The 18,085-nt window shown below is 35.1% G+C and overlaps 1 protein-coding gene across 1 annotated transcript in view; it reads left to right on the top strand.

Annotated features, from left to right (window-relative positions):
• Window positions 1–17,019, top strand: part of VPS37A (VPS37A subunit of ESCRT-I) — a 50,435-nt gene extending 33,416 nt beyond the window's left edge. Inside the window, exons 5-12 of the mRNA XM_082715606.1 lie at window positions 4,426–4,651; window positions 6,358–6,428; window positions 9,506–9,633; window positions 9,714–9,772; window positions 9,850–9,918; window positions 12,879–13,022; window positions 14,007–14,087; window positions 15,699–17,019. Coding sequence (XP_082571732.1) covers window positions 4,426–4,651; window positions 6,358–6,428; window positions 9,506–9,633; window positions 9,714–9,772; window positions 9,850–9,918; window positions 12,879–13,022; window positions 14,007–14,087 — 778 coding nt within the window. The 3' untranslated portion in view covers window positions 15,699–17,019. The remainder of the gene's footprint in view (window positions 1–4,425; window positions 4,652–6,357; window positions 6,429–9,505; window positions 9,634–9,713; window positions 9,773–9,849; window positions 9,919–12,878; window positions 13,023–14,006; window positions 14,088–15,698) is intronic.
• Window positions 17,020–18,085: the final 1,066 nt, after the last annotated feature.

Raw genomic sequence — 18,085 nt, 5'->3', positions numbered from 1 at the left:
TTTGTTCTTTCTTAATGTCAAGCAATTAACCGTTTTCTCTTACGACTTTGGAATTTGGGATCATGGAAAGTCCTTTCCCACCCCAAGCTTATTATTTCTCAATATTTTTTTCTGATTTTGGTAAGATGTGGTTTTAAGCATTTAAATCTTTGATAAATTTGGTTTTTATCCTGTTCTGAATATAATGATCTGTCTCCAATTCAGCTTTTTCCAGGGTCCCAACACTGATCTTTTTTTCAATTTATTTCACATCTGTCTTCTATCCTTATTCCCTTATGTGTTTGGGGCTTTTTCTGGATTTTTTATTCAATTCCATTGATCTGCATATCCATTTACCACTATTTGCTCTAAAAAAAGTTGTCTTTTCCTTTTTTTTAATTGTAAAGATTTTATAATTTCTTTTGCTTATTCTCTTCTTAACCCTTTTTCAGATATTTTTTTTCCTTAATTGTCCATATGAACTTTAGTATCATTGTATGTTTCAAAATTTGTAATAATTATTTTCCAGCATAATTCCAATTCGTGTTAATTTATGTCATTAAATGAAACAGTAATACTCCGGTTTAAAAATTGTTCAAACTTCATAGATTTTAGAATGTATTTCAGTACCCTGATATGTGAGTTTTCCAACACCACCAAGTAATTCGCCATTTGTCAGCAGACAGTGACTGAGCTTCCTATAAATTTAATTCAGTTCGGATGCTCTCTCCATGAAGATAGGGTCAATTTCCATGAGTAAAGGCTCAGTCTTAGAAGACTGCTTCACTTCGAACACCGATCAAATCCAGAGGTTGTTTATCTGCTCTGACCCACTGACTATAAAATCAGAGCCCCCCCGCAGGTTCCATTAATGTGTTAGGGCTCAGAGAAATACTTACGTTTACCAGTTTATTATAAAAGGGCATTATGAAGGATGCAAATGAATAGCCATGTGAAGCCATGCACAGGGCAAGACTGGGAGAGTCCCATTATGTAGAAGCTTCTTTCCCCATGGGCCAGGATGCACCACCCTCCCACCATGTGGACGCTTCACCAACAACGGTTTGTCGCATCTCATTGTTCTAGAGTTTTCATAGAGCTTAGTTTGCGGCCCCTTATTCCCTGAGGTTGGTGGGTACAGCTGATCATCATTCCAGCCCTTCGTCATTATGTCTTTCTAGTGACGTACCCCATCCTGACTACATGGGAGCCCAGACAGAGGCACCATTAATCTTTTTGAGTTACTGTTTTCAGTTTTTTGGATAAATCCCAGAAGTAGAATTGCTGGATCATATGGTAATTCTATTTTTGATGTTTTTTTGAGGAACCTCCAGACTATTTTCCACGGTGGCTGCCCCAATTTACATTCCCACCAAGAGTATATAAGGGTTTCCTGTTCTCCACATCTTCCACAACCCCTTACTTCTTGTCTTCTTAGTGATAGCCATTCTAACCAGTGTCGCATGATATTTCATTGTGGTTTTGATCTGGATTTTCACGATGATTAGTGATGTTGAACATCTTTGTATGTATCTGTTGGCCATCTATATGTTATCTTGTAAAAAATATTAATATCGCCTGCCCATTTTTTAACTGGACTATGTTTTGCTATTGCAGTATTTCTTTACATAGTTTGGGTACTAACTCCTGATTATTAGATATATTATTGCAAATATCTTCTCCCATTTAGTAAGATGCCTTTTTGTGGTGTTGATAGTTTCTTTTGCTGTGCAGAAGTTTTTCAGTTTGATATGGTCCCACTTGCTTATTTTTGCTATTGTTGCCTTTGCTGTTAGTATCAGATGCAAAGAATGATCAAGACCAATTTCAAGAATCTTACTTCCTGTGTTTTCTTCTAGGAGTTTAATGGTTTCAGGTCTTAAATTTAAGTCTTTAATCCACTTTGAATTAATTTTTATACATGCTGTAAGGGAATGGTAATTTCATTCTTTTGAGTGTGGCCGTCCATTTTCCCCAGTACTGTTTATTGACGAGGCTGTCCTTTGCTCATTGTATATTCTTGGCTACAGTATATGTAGAAGTTTATTTCTGGGTTTTGTATTCAATCCCATTGATCTATTTGTACACTTTTATGCCAGTAACATTCTGTTTTGACTGCTATAACATCGTAGAGTTTCAAATCAGAGATTTTTTTTTTTTATTTTCATTTTGCTGCTCTGATTGGGTGAGTTTCTCTGCTCTGTCTTTGAGTACACTCATTTCTTCTGCTTTATTCAGTCTGCTTTTGAAATCCTCTAGTGGCTTTTTTTTTTTTTTTTAAACCTCTGTGACTTCTGTTTGGTACTTTCTTATATTTTTTATCTCTTTGTTAAAGTTCTTACTGTGTTCATCCATTCTTCCCCCAAGTTCATTGAACATACAATACTTTGAACTCTTATCAGGTAAATTACTTATTTCCATTTTATTACATTTCCCCCCCCCCCTGAAGTTTTTGTTCATTTGTTTTGAACCTATTTTTCTTTTTCTACATTTTTCCTTGACTCTCTATGTTGGTTTCTATGCATAAGATAAAACAGCCACTTCTCCTAGTCTCGAGGACTGCACTAGGAAATGAACCTTATCATTTAGCCCTGTCCTACTTCTTGATTATCTCAAAAATTGTTGTATTGTTCAAGAAGCCTATTATATTTTTAATAGCTCCCAGTATTTGAGGGTATGCCAGGACCTGAGAGGATCTCAGCTAGTCCCTGGATTCAGGCTGATTAGAAGCCAAACTCAGCCAGACCCTCAGGTAGCTGCTTTTAAAGTATGCAAATATAGATAGTCCCCTGGGGCTGCAAGTGTAGGCCTGCTGGCCACCAAAGCCAGGTGATCTGGAGGTCTGGTCCCTAGGGAGAGTTGCAAAGTTAGGGCCCCAGATGATTGTATAAAGCTTCTTTCTTGAAGATACTGGTGAGCTGGAGTGAGGGAGTGTGCAGAGCTGGCATCCCCCAACCTATGTCTCCTGGGAGTGCCTTCGTAGGCCCCTAGTTGTATGTCAGACCAGAAGCCTTCTCATCAAGCCAAAGCTTTTAGACATGTTTATCAGGCTCTTTCACAGGAAGACTAGGGATGTATTCGATTTACCCTCTGTGCAGGACCTTGGGGGTGGTAGCCTGCCAACAACTAACTGTCTCATTGTTTTACAGTCGCATGGGACCCAGGAATGCAAGCCTCGGTCTCCAGAGTCATGCCCTCAATGAGTATCTTGTGGATGGCAGCCACCAAACCTGGGGCCACCAGCCATAAAAACCAAGCACCATATGTAATGGGAGCTTCCTTCCAAGAGATATTGGTGCTCTGGAGTGTGACAGAGGGAGAACATGGAGAGAGCACCCACCACCCTTTGGCCCTAGAGCATATCCCAGTGGGTCCTGGATGGGGGTTAAATTAGGTACCTGTACCTCAAGCTGACACTTTAAGATTAGGAAATGAGACTCTTCCACCTAAAATCTGGGTGCCTCTCAAACAGCTGTTTCTGTGCTAGGTTCTGGGGGAGATTCTTTGGTTTTTAAAGCTAGATGTTTTGGGGGTTGTTCTTTGAGAAGCAGGGCATAAAAGATGGACTGCTAGTGTGGGGTTTAAGCTCTTTTTCTTCAGGAAGAAGCTTCAGGTTTTGAGTTTTCTCCTGTTTATAGGTCTCTATGTCAAGGTTTGGGTTTACAGTGAGGTTATATCTCAGGCTTTCCCACTTCAATATCGATTTGTCATATTTGCTAGATTTGTAGGAGCTGTACAACTAAATTTTAGGACTTTTTTTTCTTGGGGAAATTGTTCCATATTCCTGTAGATTTAGTGTGTTCATGGGAGGAGGTGATTTCAAGGTCTTGCTATCTTGTCATCTTGAACCAGAACCCAGATATTTATTTCATTGTGAAAATAAATATTGCTCTCTGATTCAATCCCAAGTACTGTACCACTTTTTCTAATCTATATACTTAGTTTTTTATATGTATTTATTTTTCATATTTTAACATTTTTAGTAGTTCTTATATACATTTAACTATTTTCCGTTTCCTAGAAAAGCAGTCATGACTTTCAGTTATATTTTCCAAATAAAGTGAGAGCTACTGTTCATAAACAACCTGTCTTGAATACATTTCCTGGATTAAATTTCTCCGTTCTCTTTATGAAGACAATGGTTGATGCTAATAGAATGCTCAAAGCCCAAAAAGAGCTTGTCTATTCACTTCTACTATGACTAGTTGAATTACATGTTTTCCAAAACACTTTCCTTTATTATGGAAACCATACTTCTATTTGGGGAGAGTCACATTTTATCAATATATAGAATATTTAATTCAGTTACATGATTATAGTATCAAGATTCTGTCTCTATGGCGTGACCATTGTTAGTTAGAACCATTTGGGAATAATTTTATAAGTTTACCCCTAAAGTCTAATGGTTTTTTTGTTTGTTTGTTTTTTTCTGTTTTTTCTCTTTAGCCTATATAGTAATCCAGGTGGGATGCCTCCTTACGCCTCTCAGGGTTTCCCATTTCTTCCTCCATATCCCCCACAAGAAGCTAACAGGACTATCACTTCTTTGTCTGTTGCTGACACTATTTCTTCTTCAACAACAAGTTATACACCAGCCAAACCTGCTGCTCCTTCTTTTGGTGTCCTTTCAAATCTGCCATTACCTGTTCCTACAACAGACACTTCAGCACCGGTGGGTATCTTCAGTTTCTATATTTTTGTATCCTTGAAAATTCATCCAATTGATGTATATTTATTATATGTCTTCTCATGCCAGCCATTAAGTAATGCACGAAACATAAAAAGATTAAATCACATTTTCAACTCAAATAAAAACTCAGAGGAGATCAGCAAATTATCAAGTAATTGCAAATAAGAAACTTCCAGTAGAGTAGAAGAGAGAGTCTAGAGTTAACGGTGAAGACAGATGAGGAAACTGTCAGTGCTCCCAGGAACTGAGGTAGACCTAGAAGGGGGTGCTTTTATAAAAATGTGTTTCTGCTCTTTCACCACTTTATCCTTAGCGCCTCAAACCACACCTGATAGCATATAGTAGGTGCTCACTTAAAATGAGGCAGATAAATTAATGTATTTGTTTATGTTTAAGGCCAGTTTTTGATAGATGGTAATTAATTTGTCAGGAATGAAAGGAGTTATATAAAGCTTTCCATATAGAGGCAGTATTATTAAGAAAGTTGCAGAGGCATAAATCAAATTGCATTTTTGTGAAACTGCCTTTAATAGATCTCTCTGGCTGTCATGTAGGAAATAGGCAAAGGCACAAAAAATGATCACCTAAGAGACATAGGTATCAGATTGTGGAGAATCTGTTCTCTACCTGCTCAGGGCCTCAGGTGTCTCATTGATTTAAAAATATTTCTGTTCTTAAATAAGCTGGTAACTGTTGGCATGTGGAATATTACTGAGGGACTAATACTTTATGAATAAAACATATAAATGATTTTAAAACCTCTGTTTTAACCTTAAGTGAGTATCAGCCACAGTAATACTGAAATATTATAAACCTTATATCCAGCTTTACTAATTTTAGTGTTTGTAATTATTTATTTATTTTCCCCATTCTTCTTCTTTTTTTTTTTTTTAATTTCTTTTCAGTGTAACAGAATTCATTGTTTATGCTCCACACCCAGTGCTCCATGCAATATTTGCTCTCCATAATACCCACCACCAGGCTCCCCCAACCTCTTACCCCTGCCCCTTCAAAACCCTCAGATTGTTTTTCAGATTAGGCCCAAGTGAACTTTGTTTTTCCAGTACCTTTCATCATTGTATTAATGAATATTGTGAACAGATCCTGTGAATATCATGAATTACAGTTTGTAGGATAAACAAAATTACAAGAGAACTTTCCAAGAATCCTCAATTTTAAAATGTCATTTATAAAACAATGGATTACCTATTCCATTACCTAATAAACAATGGATACCTATTATCTACCCTGTCTTGTATATTTAGTTATATAACTATTCGGCTTTTGCAATTTACTATATTTTTTTAAAATTCAGTATCTCTTACACGAGGCAGATATATCCATATATATATATTAATGAAATCCACAGATAATTCTCTACATTTGTCACAGATACACCTAAGCATTTTATTTAACAGTTATATATGTGCCCAAGAAAGAGGACACACAGGTACTCACATGAACCTCGCTCAAAGAAAACAGAAAAAAAATTAACCCTCTATGTATAAAGAAAAAATACACTGAAAAAATAAGAAGAAAGAAAGAAGGGGAGAATAAGGACAATGTAAAGTGCAAAGATGAGGTGATAATGGAACATGGGAGGTGGTACATTAAAAATTAAGTTTATAAGTAAATAGGAGCAGTCAAAAAGATGGCTAAAACTTCATACCATTTCAAACTCTCTTTAGGTAAGCCAGGATGGTTTTGGTTACAAGATGCCAGATATCCCTGATACATTTCCCGAACTCTCAGAACTAAGGTAAAAGACTTGGAGAGTAATGTCAGTATTCGTTACCTGTTTGACAATGATGAATACAAACCAGATCATTATTTTCATACTCATATTAAAGAAAGAGAGTTTTTAAATCCTCATTATTTGTATATTGTGATCGTCTTAGCGGGAAAGTTATGTAAATCAGTTTTATGTTGTCTAGTTTGTATTTATTGAGTGACATAGTATGTACCCAGGGATTTTTCTAGCTGCTGGAAATGATGTAATAGTTACCAGGATAACAATGTTGTTCGCTCTTGAGGGTTACATTATTATGAAAATCACTTCTCAGTACATCATCCCTGGTGATTTCAAATATTTTTTGGCTTGGGATGCCTGGGTGGCTCAGTTGGTTGGACGACTGCCTTTGGCTCAGGTCATGATCCGGGAGTCCAGGGATCGAGTCCCACATCGGGCTCCCAGCTCCATGCGGAGTCTGCTTCTCTCTCTGACCTTCTCCTTGCTCATGCTCTCTCTCACTGTCTCTCTCTCTCAAATAAATAAATAAAATCTTAAAAAAAAAACCACACACACACAAATTTTTTTGGCTTATTTTAGACCTTTACATTGTTCCTTTTGTAGGTAAAACTTTGTACATAGAGGAACACATTAATGTTCTCATAAAGTAATAAGGACAGTGTTTTTACAGACCCAAATTGTGTTCAAATTGATGGCACATAAATTTGTAATATTTGAGGCTTAAGGTACTGTTTTTCATAGAACACTGCTTCTCTGAGATGCTTCATGAAAAAAAAAATTGTTTCATGGCTACTCAACTTTGGGAAACATTGCATCCTTCATACCCTGTTGAAGGTTGATAATACTGAGAAGGCTATTACTACTAAGACTTCTGAGTATAATTTAAAAAAACTTTTTGTAGTTCTTTTTGTCTCTGGGATATATCCCACCAGGGATATACAGCCACATACCATGAGAAATCCTACAGTTTTAAAAAAAAGAGTTTACCTTAATTGACCCAGTGTTTTATCATCATTTTTGGAAATAGTGGCTTCTTATTTTCTAATAATAGTGAGGGTTTACAATATATCACATACATGTTAAGGTTTCCTGTGAATTGTAATGCTTGCAAAAACCCCAGGAAGTAGGCACTGTCACTGTTCAATGTTCTAAAGGATTCTTTTTTCTTCCTTCTTTTTAAAAAAGTTATTAAAATGTTATATTATATTATTATATATGTTATATACATTATATTATTATGAATTTATTGAGAAAATTCCTTATCTGTCTTGTAGAATTTTCTGTATCTTCTTTTCGCTTGATTGCATCCTTGTAGTACCACTGAAAATGTTCTTCTCTTTCCTGTATTTCTTCCTGTTGGTAGCTAGGTCTGGAGTTTTAATTAGATTTAGGTTCAGTTTTATCAAATCAATAATAAGTCATTGAGTTGTATGCCATAAACCTACACAATGTTAGTTATCAATTATATCTCAATGCTGAAAAAAAAAATAGGTTCAGTTCTTTAGCCCCGAGTACTTACATCATACTTCCTATTACGTCATGTAAGGCAGCAGTGATGTCTGGTTGCCCAATTTTTAGTGACATTAAGATTGAAACAGGTGAAACCCCTGAAATCACTGGCAATCCATGATTTCATTAAGGATTGCAAATGTGATTTTCTGCTGCCAGAATCAGCCAGAATTCTGTGAAGAACTTTCTATATCAACTATTTATGTTTTTTTGAAATATACTTCATACAGAAATAGAAAGATAAATCCTTATTTTTTGTGTTTTTTGACTTTCAGAATAATGAGTTGATGTACAAATAAGCTCCAAAATTTCTGATAGGCAAGGTTTTTTGTTTTTATTTTTGTAGTTGTTTCTGTGTTATTAAGAACTCATAAATTTTAAACAAATACATTTGATGTGTTTCAGTCTATTACAGTCATTATTCTTTTTGATGCTTACACAGTTCTATTTTGAGTCCCTAACAAACTCTTCACTTTGGCTTCTACAGCCTTTCTGATGAAACAAAGATGCCACGGGCTCATCGTGAAATTTCTTTTCCCTGGCCTGAAGTCATTTTTCTGAAAGCCACTTGTTCTTTCTCAAAATTGCAATACCAATATTATTACTGCGATTACTAAATTCAAAATAAGAGTTTGTTTTTGTTTTTTATACTTCTTTTGTGTTCTGGTTCTCACACCTGACATGTATAGCCAAATACTGTTTTTTAAAGTCTGAATGATACTTGCCCAGATGATATGTAACTTAGAAAAAAAAACCAGTATTCATTTCTTTCCATTTACTCTGAATTTTAGAGACTGCTTTTTAAAAATTAAATTGTTTTAGGGATGCCTGGGTGGTTCAGTGGGTTAAAGCCTCTGCCTTCATCTCGGTTCATGATCCCAGGGTCCTGGGATCGAGCCCCACATCAGGCTCTCTGCTCAGCAAGGAGCCTGCTTGCCCCTCTCTCTCTGCCTGCCTCTCTGCCTACTTGTGATCTCCGTCTAATCAAATAAATAAACAAAATCTTTAAAAAAAATTAAATTGTTTTAAACATATGATGCTTTTGTATGGATCTGTAGTCAAAACTAATAAATATATTTAGTAAAGTTTAGCTTCCATTCCTATCCTACCCTCCAGTTCCCCCTTTCACCCTATGGATATTGAGTTTTAGTTTTGGTTTAGCCCTCCATGATTGCTTTTCTTTAAATATTTTTTGAATAGCTGTACACACATGTATCCATATACTTATCTTTTATTGTGACAGACACATGCCAATTAGCTATATAGATATGGAGGTAACATTGTCGTGATTGTTCATGAACCCTAGTTTTAATAATCCTATCTTGATTGGATGCTATTTTCAGACCACTTTATGTTCTCTGTGGTTGATGTTTTATTTGCTTTTAAGGTTATAATTTGCCTTCTTTGTGTGTGTGTTTGTGTGTGTGTGTCTACATAAATATTAGTTCAAAAATTATTTTGAGCCATACCAACTAAAATGGAAATAAAATGGAATAAAATGGAAAAACTGTGACTATTCATCATCATGGAGAAGAACTAATGACTGATATTCATTAACTTTTCTGTTGTGTTTCTAGTGTATCACAGCTTACAGATATGAATGACCAAGAAGAGATATTACTAGAACAGTTTCTGACCTTGCCCCAGCTAAAACAGATTATTAATGACAAGGATGACTTAGTAAAAAGTATTGAAGAGCTAGCAAGTATGTCTTTCCTTACTTCTTAAATTTCCTAAGAAAAATACAACATTTACCTAGAAATAAACCAGAAATTTGTCTTACAGGAAAAAATCTCCTTTTGGAGCCCAGCTTGGAAGCCAAAAGGCAAACCGTTTTAGATAAGGTAAGTTAGTTATTATTTTGAAGAATTCCATACAATTTAAAAATATAATAAAGTAACATTTTAATTTTATCTTTTAGTATGAATTGCTTACACAGCTGAAATCTACTTTTGAAAAGAAAATGCAAAGGCAGCATGAACTTAGTGAGGTAAGGCTCTTTTCCTTTACCATAGGGATTTTTAATCTCAATACGTGTGAGCCACATTCTTAGTTTCATTATTATCAGAAAGCACTTATTAGGTGTCTGTCTTTATAAGGCTTGATACCTTTAAGTGAGATGAACAGCTCTCATCTATGAGTCATTATACATTATTTGTGCTCATGCAAGGACATATTTGGTTCCAAAGCACAAAAATACAGAAAGCCACATAAATAACTTAACTAGGAACGCTATTATAAAGGCCAGTTTACCTCTTCTAATAAAATCTAACAAAAATCTTGAACTGTAATCTCACTTGTAAGCTTATGTACAGCTATCTTAAATGAAAACTTAGAAAGTTGAAATGTGTATGAAAATTATAAAGTTTAATTTGCCACAAATAATAGATTTTATGCCAGAAATCCAGTTAAATAAAAAATAAAAACTACTTTATAAAATTCCACCCATATTTCTAAAAAAAATCTTTAAAAAAGAAAAGGGTTAGGAAATAGAATCTTTATGTCATATCAATAACCAACATCCTCTTTCCTTTAAAATCAGCAATTCTGGAAGGTAAAGCCAATGTAATAAAACAACAAATAGAAAATGGAAAAAAATGATGACAAAGGAGAATATAAATTTATAATGGATTTCAGATAATTTGATCATCCTTTAGAATTAAAGACATAAGAATAATAGCTAACATTGAATAATGATTAGGCATCTTTCACTGCACTATGCCATTTTCATATATTGCCTGTTATTTCCACAAAATTCTAGGACATAGGTGTTATTTTTTATAGTACAGGTAAGCAGTCTGAGCCAGGGATATTGAATGACTTCCCTGATGTCATATAAACCGAAAGTATCAGGGTCAGGAATCAAATGTAAGCAGTCTTCCCTCAATCTTAGCCAGAAGAAAGCCCGAGAGAAGCAACTGAAACACTCTTAGTTGCATATTAGATGCTAAATAAGCTTTTCACAATAGTCACATCATTCTTTATAAATTCATAGTAAGTTAAGAATAGAAATTAAATCCTTAACTTGATAAAGAATATTAAAAACCAACAGCAAGCATCACAATTGCCAGATATTTCCAGGATCCCCTTAATATTAGGAATAAGACAGTGATGCTAGTGACAGGCAAATGAAAGAACAAGAAACTCAAAAAGAGAAATATGAATGTCCAGTGGACATGCTGGTATAATAGTTACCCTGTCTTCTTTGTCATTTATATGAGAATTGCTTAAAATGATATTTGAAACATTTAAAAAATAAAATCTTGATTCTTATGTTTGTCTCTACATGTGTTCACTCAATCTTTGGGTGACTTCTCTTTTTTTTTTTTTTTAAAGATTTTATTAATTTGACAGACAGAAATCACAAGTAGGCAGAGAGGCAGGCAGAGAGAGATGGAGAAGCAGGCTCCCCGCTGAGCAGAGAGCCCAATGCGGGACTCGATCCTAGGACCCTGGGATCATGACCTGAGCTGAAGGCAGCGGCTTTAACCCACTGAGCCACCCAGACGCCCCAATTCAGACTTCTGTATTAAGTATGTAAATCACTTCACTGGACTGTTGGTACCATCAGGGTAGAAACATGCCATGTTTTATTCCGTCCATAACCAGTACCAAGTCCAGTGCTTGGTACATAGTAGATACTCATTAAATATTCAGTGAATAAATAATGGAAATATGTGAACAGATTGTCAGCCTTTCAGAATAATAATTTTGCATCATCCTTGTGAGCCATACTTGTAAAGATAGATGGCCACGGTTGGCAAGAGTGATGAGAAAATGGTTCATTCCTTTTCATTCCTATGTGTGAGTTACCACCTCACCCCCACTAGCATGACTGTTATTAAAAATAATCTTGGGGTGCCTGAGTGGTTCAGTCGGTTAAGAGTCCAACTCTTGATCTCAGCTCGGGTCTTGCTCATAGGGTCATGAGTTCAAGCCCCATGTTGGACCCCATGCTGGGCATGGAGTCTGCTTTAAAAATTAATTTAAAAAATGAAAAATAAAAATAGTCTTATTTCTTATATTTAGGTCTTCAATCCATTTTGAGTTCGTTTTTATTTACTTTTTTCTTTTTTGAGTGGATTTTTATATAAGAGGTAAGATAAAGGTCCAACTTCATCCTGCATGTATCCAGTTTTCCTTGCACCATTTGCCGAAGACTGTCTTTTCCCCGTTGAATGGTCTTGGCACACTTCTGAAAATGTTTGACCGTGTATGTGAGGATATTTTTCTAGGCTTGGTCTTTCATTCATCTATATGTCACTTCTTATGCCAGTACAATGCTGTTTTGATTGCTGTAACTTTATAGTAAGTTTTGAAGTCGAGAAGTATACACCTCTGTTCTTTTTAAGATTGTTGTGGCTATTTGGGGTCACTTGAGATTCCATATGAATTTTAGAATGGGTTTTTCTTTTTCTGCAAAAGCCTGTCATGGAGATTTTGATAGGAATAGCATTGACTCTGTAGATCACTTTGGGTAGTATTGTCTTCCATATGAAGTCTTTCAGTCCATGCACACGAGATGTCTTTCCCCTTACATCTTCAGTCTCTTTCAGCAGTGTTTGTATAGGCCTTTTGCCTGTTGGGTCAAATTTAATACCATCACCTTTGTCATATTCTGTACATTTAAAGGGAGTCACCGTGTCCAGCCCAAGAGGTAGGGATTATAGAGGTCCTCTTAGAGGATGCCTACTATAGTGACCTAATTCTTAAAACCCCAGGAGAAAACATTGATTGGGTCAGCTTCCCTCATTCAGTGGTTTGCAGCCAATGGATTGGGTTCTTTTGTGTTTGGTATCTACCCCTCTATCCAAAAGCTAAGAACCTTGGTGGTAGCAGTCTTCCTCAAAAGACTGTGTGAGGCATATAATGAATTGCTCTCATTTCCTTTGCCTCTAGAAGTTTTTCTGAGCACTGTAAACTGAATTAGTACTTGGTTTTCTTTTTCAGAGCTGTAGTGCGAGTGCCCTACAGGCAAGATTGAAAGTAGCTGCACATGAAGCTGAGGAGGAATCTGATAATATTGCTGAAGATTTCTTAGAGGGGAAAACTGAAATAGATGATTTTCTCAGTAGCTTCATGGAGAAGAGAACAGTATGTAATCGTCTTCAGTTGAGGACCACTGACAGTGTTATACCAAATTACTTAAGTATATTCATGAGTAAAAAAATACTTCAGCATGTTACTGAGCTAGAGTTTTGAGTGCCCTGAGAAGAAGCTGAAGAGCCTCTATTCTTTAAGAATGATAGCAATATTTTATTATTATTTTGTATTAAAGTTAGTAAATTAGCTTAAGTCTGGTCTTAGTAGTTATAGGAGTGTACAACTGCTTATGTTCAACAAGTTATTTAAAAAGGAAGAATCTATAAATTTTAAAATTTGCAAATATTATTGAGAATGTTCTGCAATAGTTTCTGTTCTGTTCTGATTTCCAAAAATTAAGAAAGTCTATTTAATAGTATTTTGCCCTTTGATAGAATTCTAAATATTTACCTAATTTCTCTGAAACATCACATTTGAAAATTAACCTTTTGTTATTAAACTTCGTAAAATGTGTGCTATGTATATGCATATCCTGTTAGGGAAAGTGGGCAGATTTTATTATCCCTGTTTCCATAAGAGAAAAATTGAAGTTTAGGGATGTTAAAGACTAGTTATAGCATTAGTAAGGCATTGATTTCTGGTTCATTCTTTTGTGGTACTATACCTTGAAGCTTTTATTTACTAAGCTTCCTAGCTAGACAACAAGCTTTACTAAGCTTCCTAGCTAACAACAGTAGGATTCTTTTCTTTTTTATTTTTAAAACACAGATGCTTGAAATTCTACAATCAGAGATTTGATATAATGGGTCAAGGTTTGTTTTAACCTTCTAGAAGTACACAGGCAAAGGTTATCTTCCAAATACAATTCCATGTTTGTGGGGGTGGGGGTTCTTAAATTCTGAGCTACCTTAAACATTCAAAAGTTTAAAATGTCAGCAGGTTAAAGGATTCTTACTTCAAATTCTGTCGTAATTTAAGAAGCAGTAGTTAAATCATTGGAGAAGTGACTGGTATTTTAAATCATTTATCTTCTAGATCTGCCACTGTAGAAGAGCCAAGGAAGAGAAACTTCAACAGGCAATAGCAATGCACAGCCAATTTCACACCCCACTATAGGTAATTGTCTTCCAGAAAGTTTGAGTCAGAGGCTATTGCATGACTATTCTTTAATTGAAGTCTTTTTACTAGTGCCTGTTTAGTCAGCTTTAAGCATAATTCTGTTATAACTTCTGTTAGAGGATATATAAAATGCTTTGTATTATACATTAAGCATAATTTTATATACATTAGCATTTACAAGTGGAAATCTTTTGGATGTTTTATCACTATGATGTCAGCTTAACTGAAATGTTGGGTTTTTTTTCAGTGTTGGATAGTTCTGTAGAATTGTAAACTATAATTCATTCCTGTCTCTTAGCTCGTATGTGGTGTATACCTTATCACTTAGTTGATGTATTTCTCATTAGCCTCCTTTGTCATTTGTTCCTTTAAAATGAACTTCCAGTCTGTCGCTTTTCCATCTCACACCAGGAGTTTTCCAGTAATTGTCTTGCCAGTTGCCAGAATGTAGTGTTTCTCCTTCCTACACAGCACTGACAGAACGAGCTTCCTCAAATACCACTCTGTGGTATCATTTCTCTGCTGCAGAACTGACAATGAGATCTTAGCAGTGGTAGGATCACGGTTAAATTTCTCTCTGGTTTTAAGCCTTCTATAATCTGGAGTTATATTTGAGAGCACCCACTTCAATTTTCCATTTTCCCCTTAAGTTCTCCATTTCATGTTCTTTCTTCTATCATTTTATCTTTGGTCACGCCTTTATCGATCTCAAGACACTTTTCCTTTTCCTCTCCATCTCTGTAGTTTTAGGAGTGATTTGGCTGTGAAAACTAGTTCCCACCCCTGCAAATTTAAGTAAAAGTTTGTATTATTGAACAATGCAGAGATAGGGTCAAAATGCACAAAGGACAACTCAATCACTGATTGAAAACACTCTGGAAGACCATAAAAACTTCTCACACCCTTGCCAAGGCTGCCTGTTTCTCTTTCCTGTGTCTCTGTTCTTTCCTGCCTCTCACTCTCTTGTGCTTCCAAACTTGCTCTTCAGAGCTCCTTTGTTAGCTCTGCTTGCATGTGCTCCACCGTGGCTGCCTGCAGGCCTGATCACGTTATGACAGTTCAGGTAGACAAACACGGAGACAAACAAGGGTTTCATTGCAAATCCCCAGGAGAGAGAGTGGCCCAATAGCAGTTTGGCCTGGAGATCAGTGTCATGTGACCCTTTGCTCATTCAATGGGCTGTACAAAGCCTTATTTTTCCTTCTTTCCAGAGGAGTAGACTCTGCGAAGGGAGCATTTCTAAGGAGGGAAGTGGCAGGAGTTTCTCATCTCGACCTCAGACTCATCTGCCCCTTTCCTTAATCTAGTTGTACATAACATTACTGCCAACATTGAATTGTTTTTTTTGTTTGTTTGTTTGTTTGTTTGTTTGTTTTACAAATGAAATTGTCAATCCCCTTGGGTAAGAGTTGATTTTTAATATCAAGGCATAAGAAGAAAGTCAGCATTGAGTAATTATTTATACGAACTTGCTAGAATCCTTTCCCTACCTCTTTTTTCCAAGTTATCTTCTTATAGGTAGATCTTAATTGGAAGGGAATGTAAAGAGATGAAAATTTATCATCTTAATTTAAATCTTAGGGTTTTTTAATGTTCTTTTCTTTTCAGATTTTCCTGAAAACATAAACTGCCAAGACAGAAATGACACAAGACTAAGCACATTTTTATGTATGATTTTCAAATTGGCATTTCATCACAGTGGCTGAATTCATAGATATCCTGTATAGATCGTATGCAGAACTGAGACTGATTTTGTACAGATCAGAATGATTGCTGTGGTCTTTGCTTTGAGAAATTTTTCTGCACGGTTTGCACTATAAATGTTTATTTATTGTTGATCAGTCCTATCATATTTAAGTTCCATTGCTATTCCTCTGTTAAGTACCTGTGCATGTAATTTTAGCTATTATCAATATTTTATAAAATTGCTTCATTTAAATTTATATTTTTATTTTGAAACTGCCTCATTTCTTTATCAAAAATGGTTTATTTAGATATTTTTCCTCTCAACCTTTTTGAATAATTACTATTTTCAACTGTAGAAAGCCTTATTTTTCCTTCTTTCCAGATGATGAAACTTTCAAAAACCATTTGTTTTTAAATATTCATAGTGTCAGGAAATACCAAACCTACTAATGTGCCATCTCAAGAAAGTAACTTTGAATACACAGTAAATCAAGAGAATACATCAGCTCATATATTGTTTAATTTTTAAAATTAAGGGTACACTTAAGAAGCAATATAGTTAAATAATTATTTTACCTAATAGAAAAAAAATTGCCTTCTACTGCATCTAGTCCAACATAAACTTTCATACTAATTTTTTTATATAAGTATCTGATAGGTTTGTGATTGATAATGATATACTTTCTAAATTCCTAATGTTAAAAACAATCTTTTTGTTAATAAATAGTAAATCTAGACACAGAAGTCTGATTTTTTTTTTTTAACTTTACTGTGAGCTAGCTTTTCCTAAGAACAGGTTTAGTAATGAAATTAATATTTAACTTTTAGGCAGTCTAGTTTTTAATTAATTTTATTGAAGCTCTTTAAATTGTAATATGCTTCTATACAGTGCTACAGAATGAACACATTTTATGGGTAGCTGTAAAAGCTAATAACGGAGAAAATCTGTAACTGTATGTATCTGAGGCTTGGCAAGGCCATGTCTAAATCACAAAACAACTTAATGCATATTTTTATTTAAATTTCCATCCCAATATGTATTTTTACTCCACATGCCAGCATATAGTACTACGGTTTTATTTTTCATTCTTTTTCTTTCTGTACACGTTCTTGGCAATAGAACTTTAGGAAAAACAGAATTATTTTCTTAGACTTGAAAAATAATAATCTGTCTTTGTGGAAGACCAAGTATTCATATGGACTATAAATATATAATTGGAATAAAGATACTAACTTTCATTAATTGCCTGTTTCACTGGCGCTGTGCTAAGGGCATGTTGTTTAATCTTCAAAATGACCAGACATGATTTTTAATAGACTTGTGGATGAAATAACTGAGGTAAGTGTTTTAAATTTGTGACAGAGTCTTCTGGGTATTCAGAAACCTTTCCTTATTGCACAGACCAGCAGAACTTCCAGTTTTCCCAGCAATCACTGCAGTGGAGGACATAATAGCCCCAGTCTTTTGCAAACAATCAGGTAGCTTTCTTAGAAACTGTAGAATCTACAACAAGAGACCAGCAGATCACAGCCATTTAAAGGAACATTAATTCATTTGATCTGCTAATTTTATTAAACACCTATTCAGAATAAGGCACTGTGGAAATACTATACAGTAAGTAACTCAAACATGGTTTAGGTGCTTCATCTAACCTTCCCTATATACAAAATCAAACAAAACCCCCAAACAACCCACATTTTCTTACACAGTAAATTTCCTCCCCATAATCATGTAATTCATCTCAATATTCTTTATTCTTTAAATCAAACTGTCCTAGTTTCATTCTATACCAATTAACATAGCTTGCTTCCTCCTTCCAAAATTAATATATTAGGCAGCTTCCATACAACTAGTCATTAAAGTGAGGGATTTGATCATGAGTATCTGCATTTAACCAGCAGACAATTTAGTTCAGATACAGGTTGTATAAGTTGTCCAAGACAGAAAAAGTCTGCATTTGAATAAATCTCTGTGAATTTGGGTTTCTATTGCAATAGAAAAAGTGAATGACTTTTTGGGTAATTTTATGGCTATGTTGTTTTTCTAAAAATTGGTTATTTGGAGAAGTCATGCCACGGGGAAAAAGGCCTGTGAAGGCAGAAGTTCTGATTTACTTTAACATATAAGAGAAAACCAGATGGAAATCAGAAATTAGAGAAAAGCTTAGGAGTTATTATTCAGAGTAGAGGTTTGTCATAGGTAGAAATTTAAATGCTAAATATCTCAAAGAGAAGAAAGTTGTCTAAAATGGGATGTATAGTAAAGATATCTGTTTCAAAGTTGGAAGGTTTTCTAGGAGTAAACAAGA

Source organism: Mustela nivalis, assembly GCF_964662115.1.
Source record: "Mustela nivalis genome assembly, chromosome: 20".
Taxonomy (NCBI): Eukaryota; Metazoa; Chordata; class Mammalia; order Carnivora; family Mustelidae; genus Mustela; species Mustela nivalis.
This window is presented reverse-complemented; position numbering and strand designations above follow the sequence as displayed.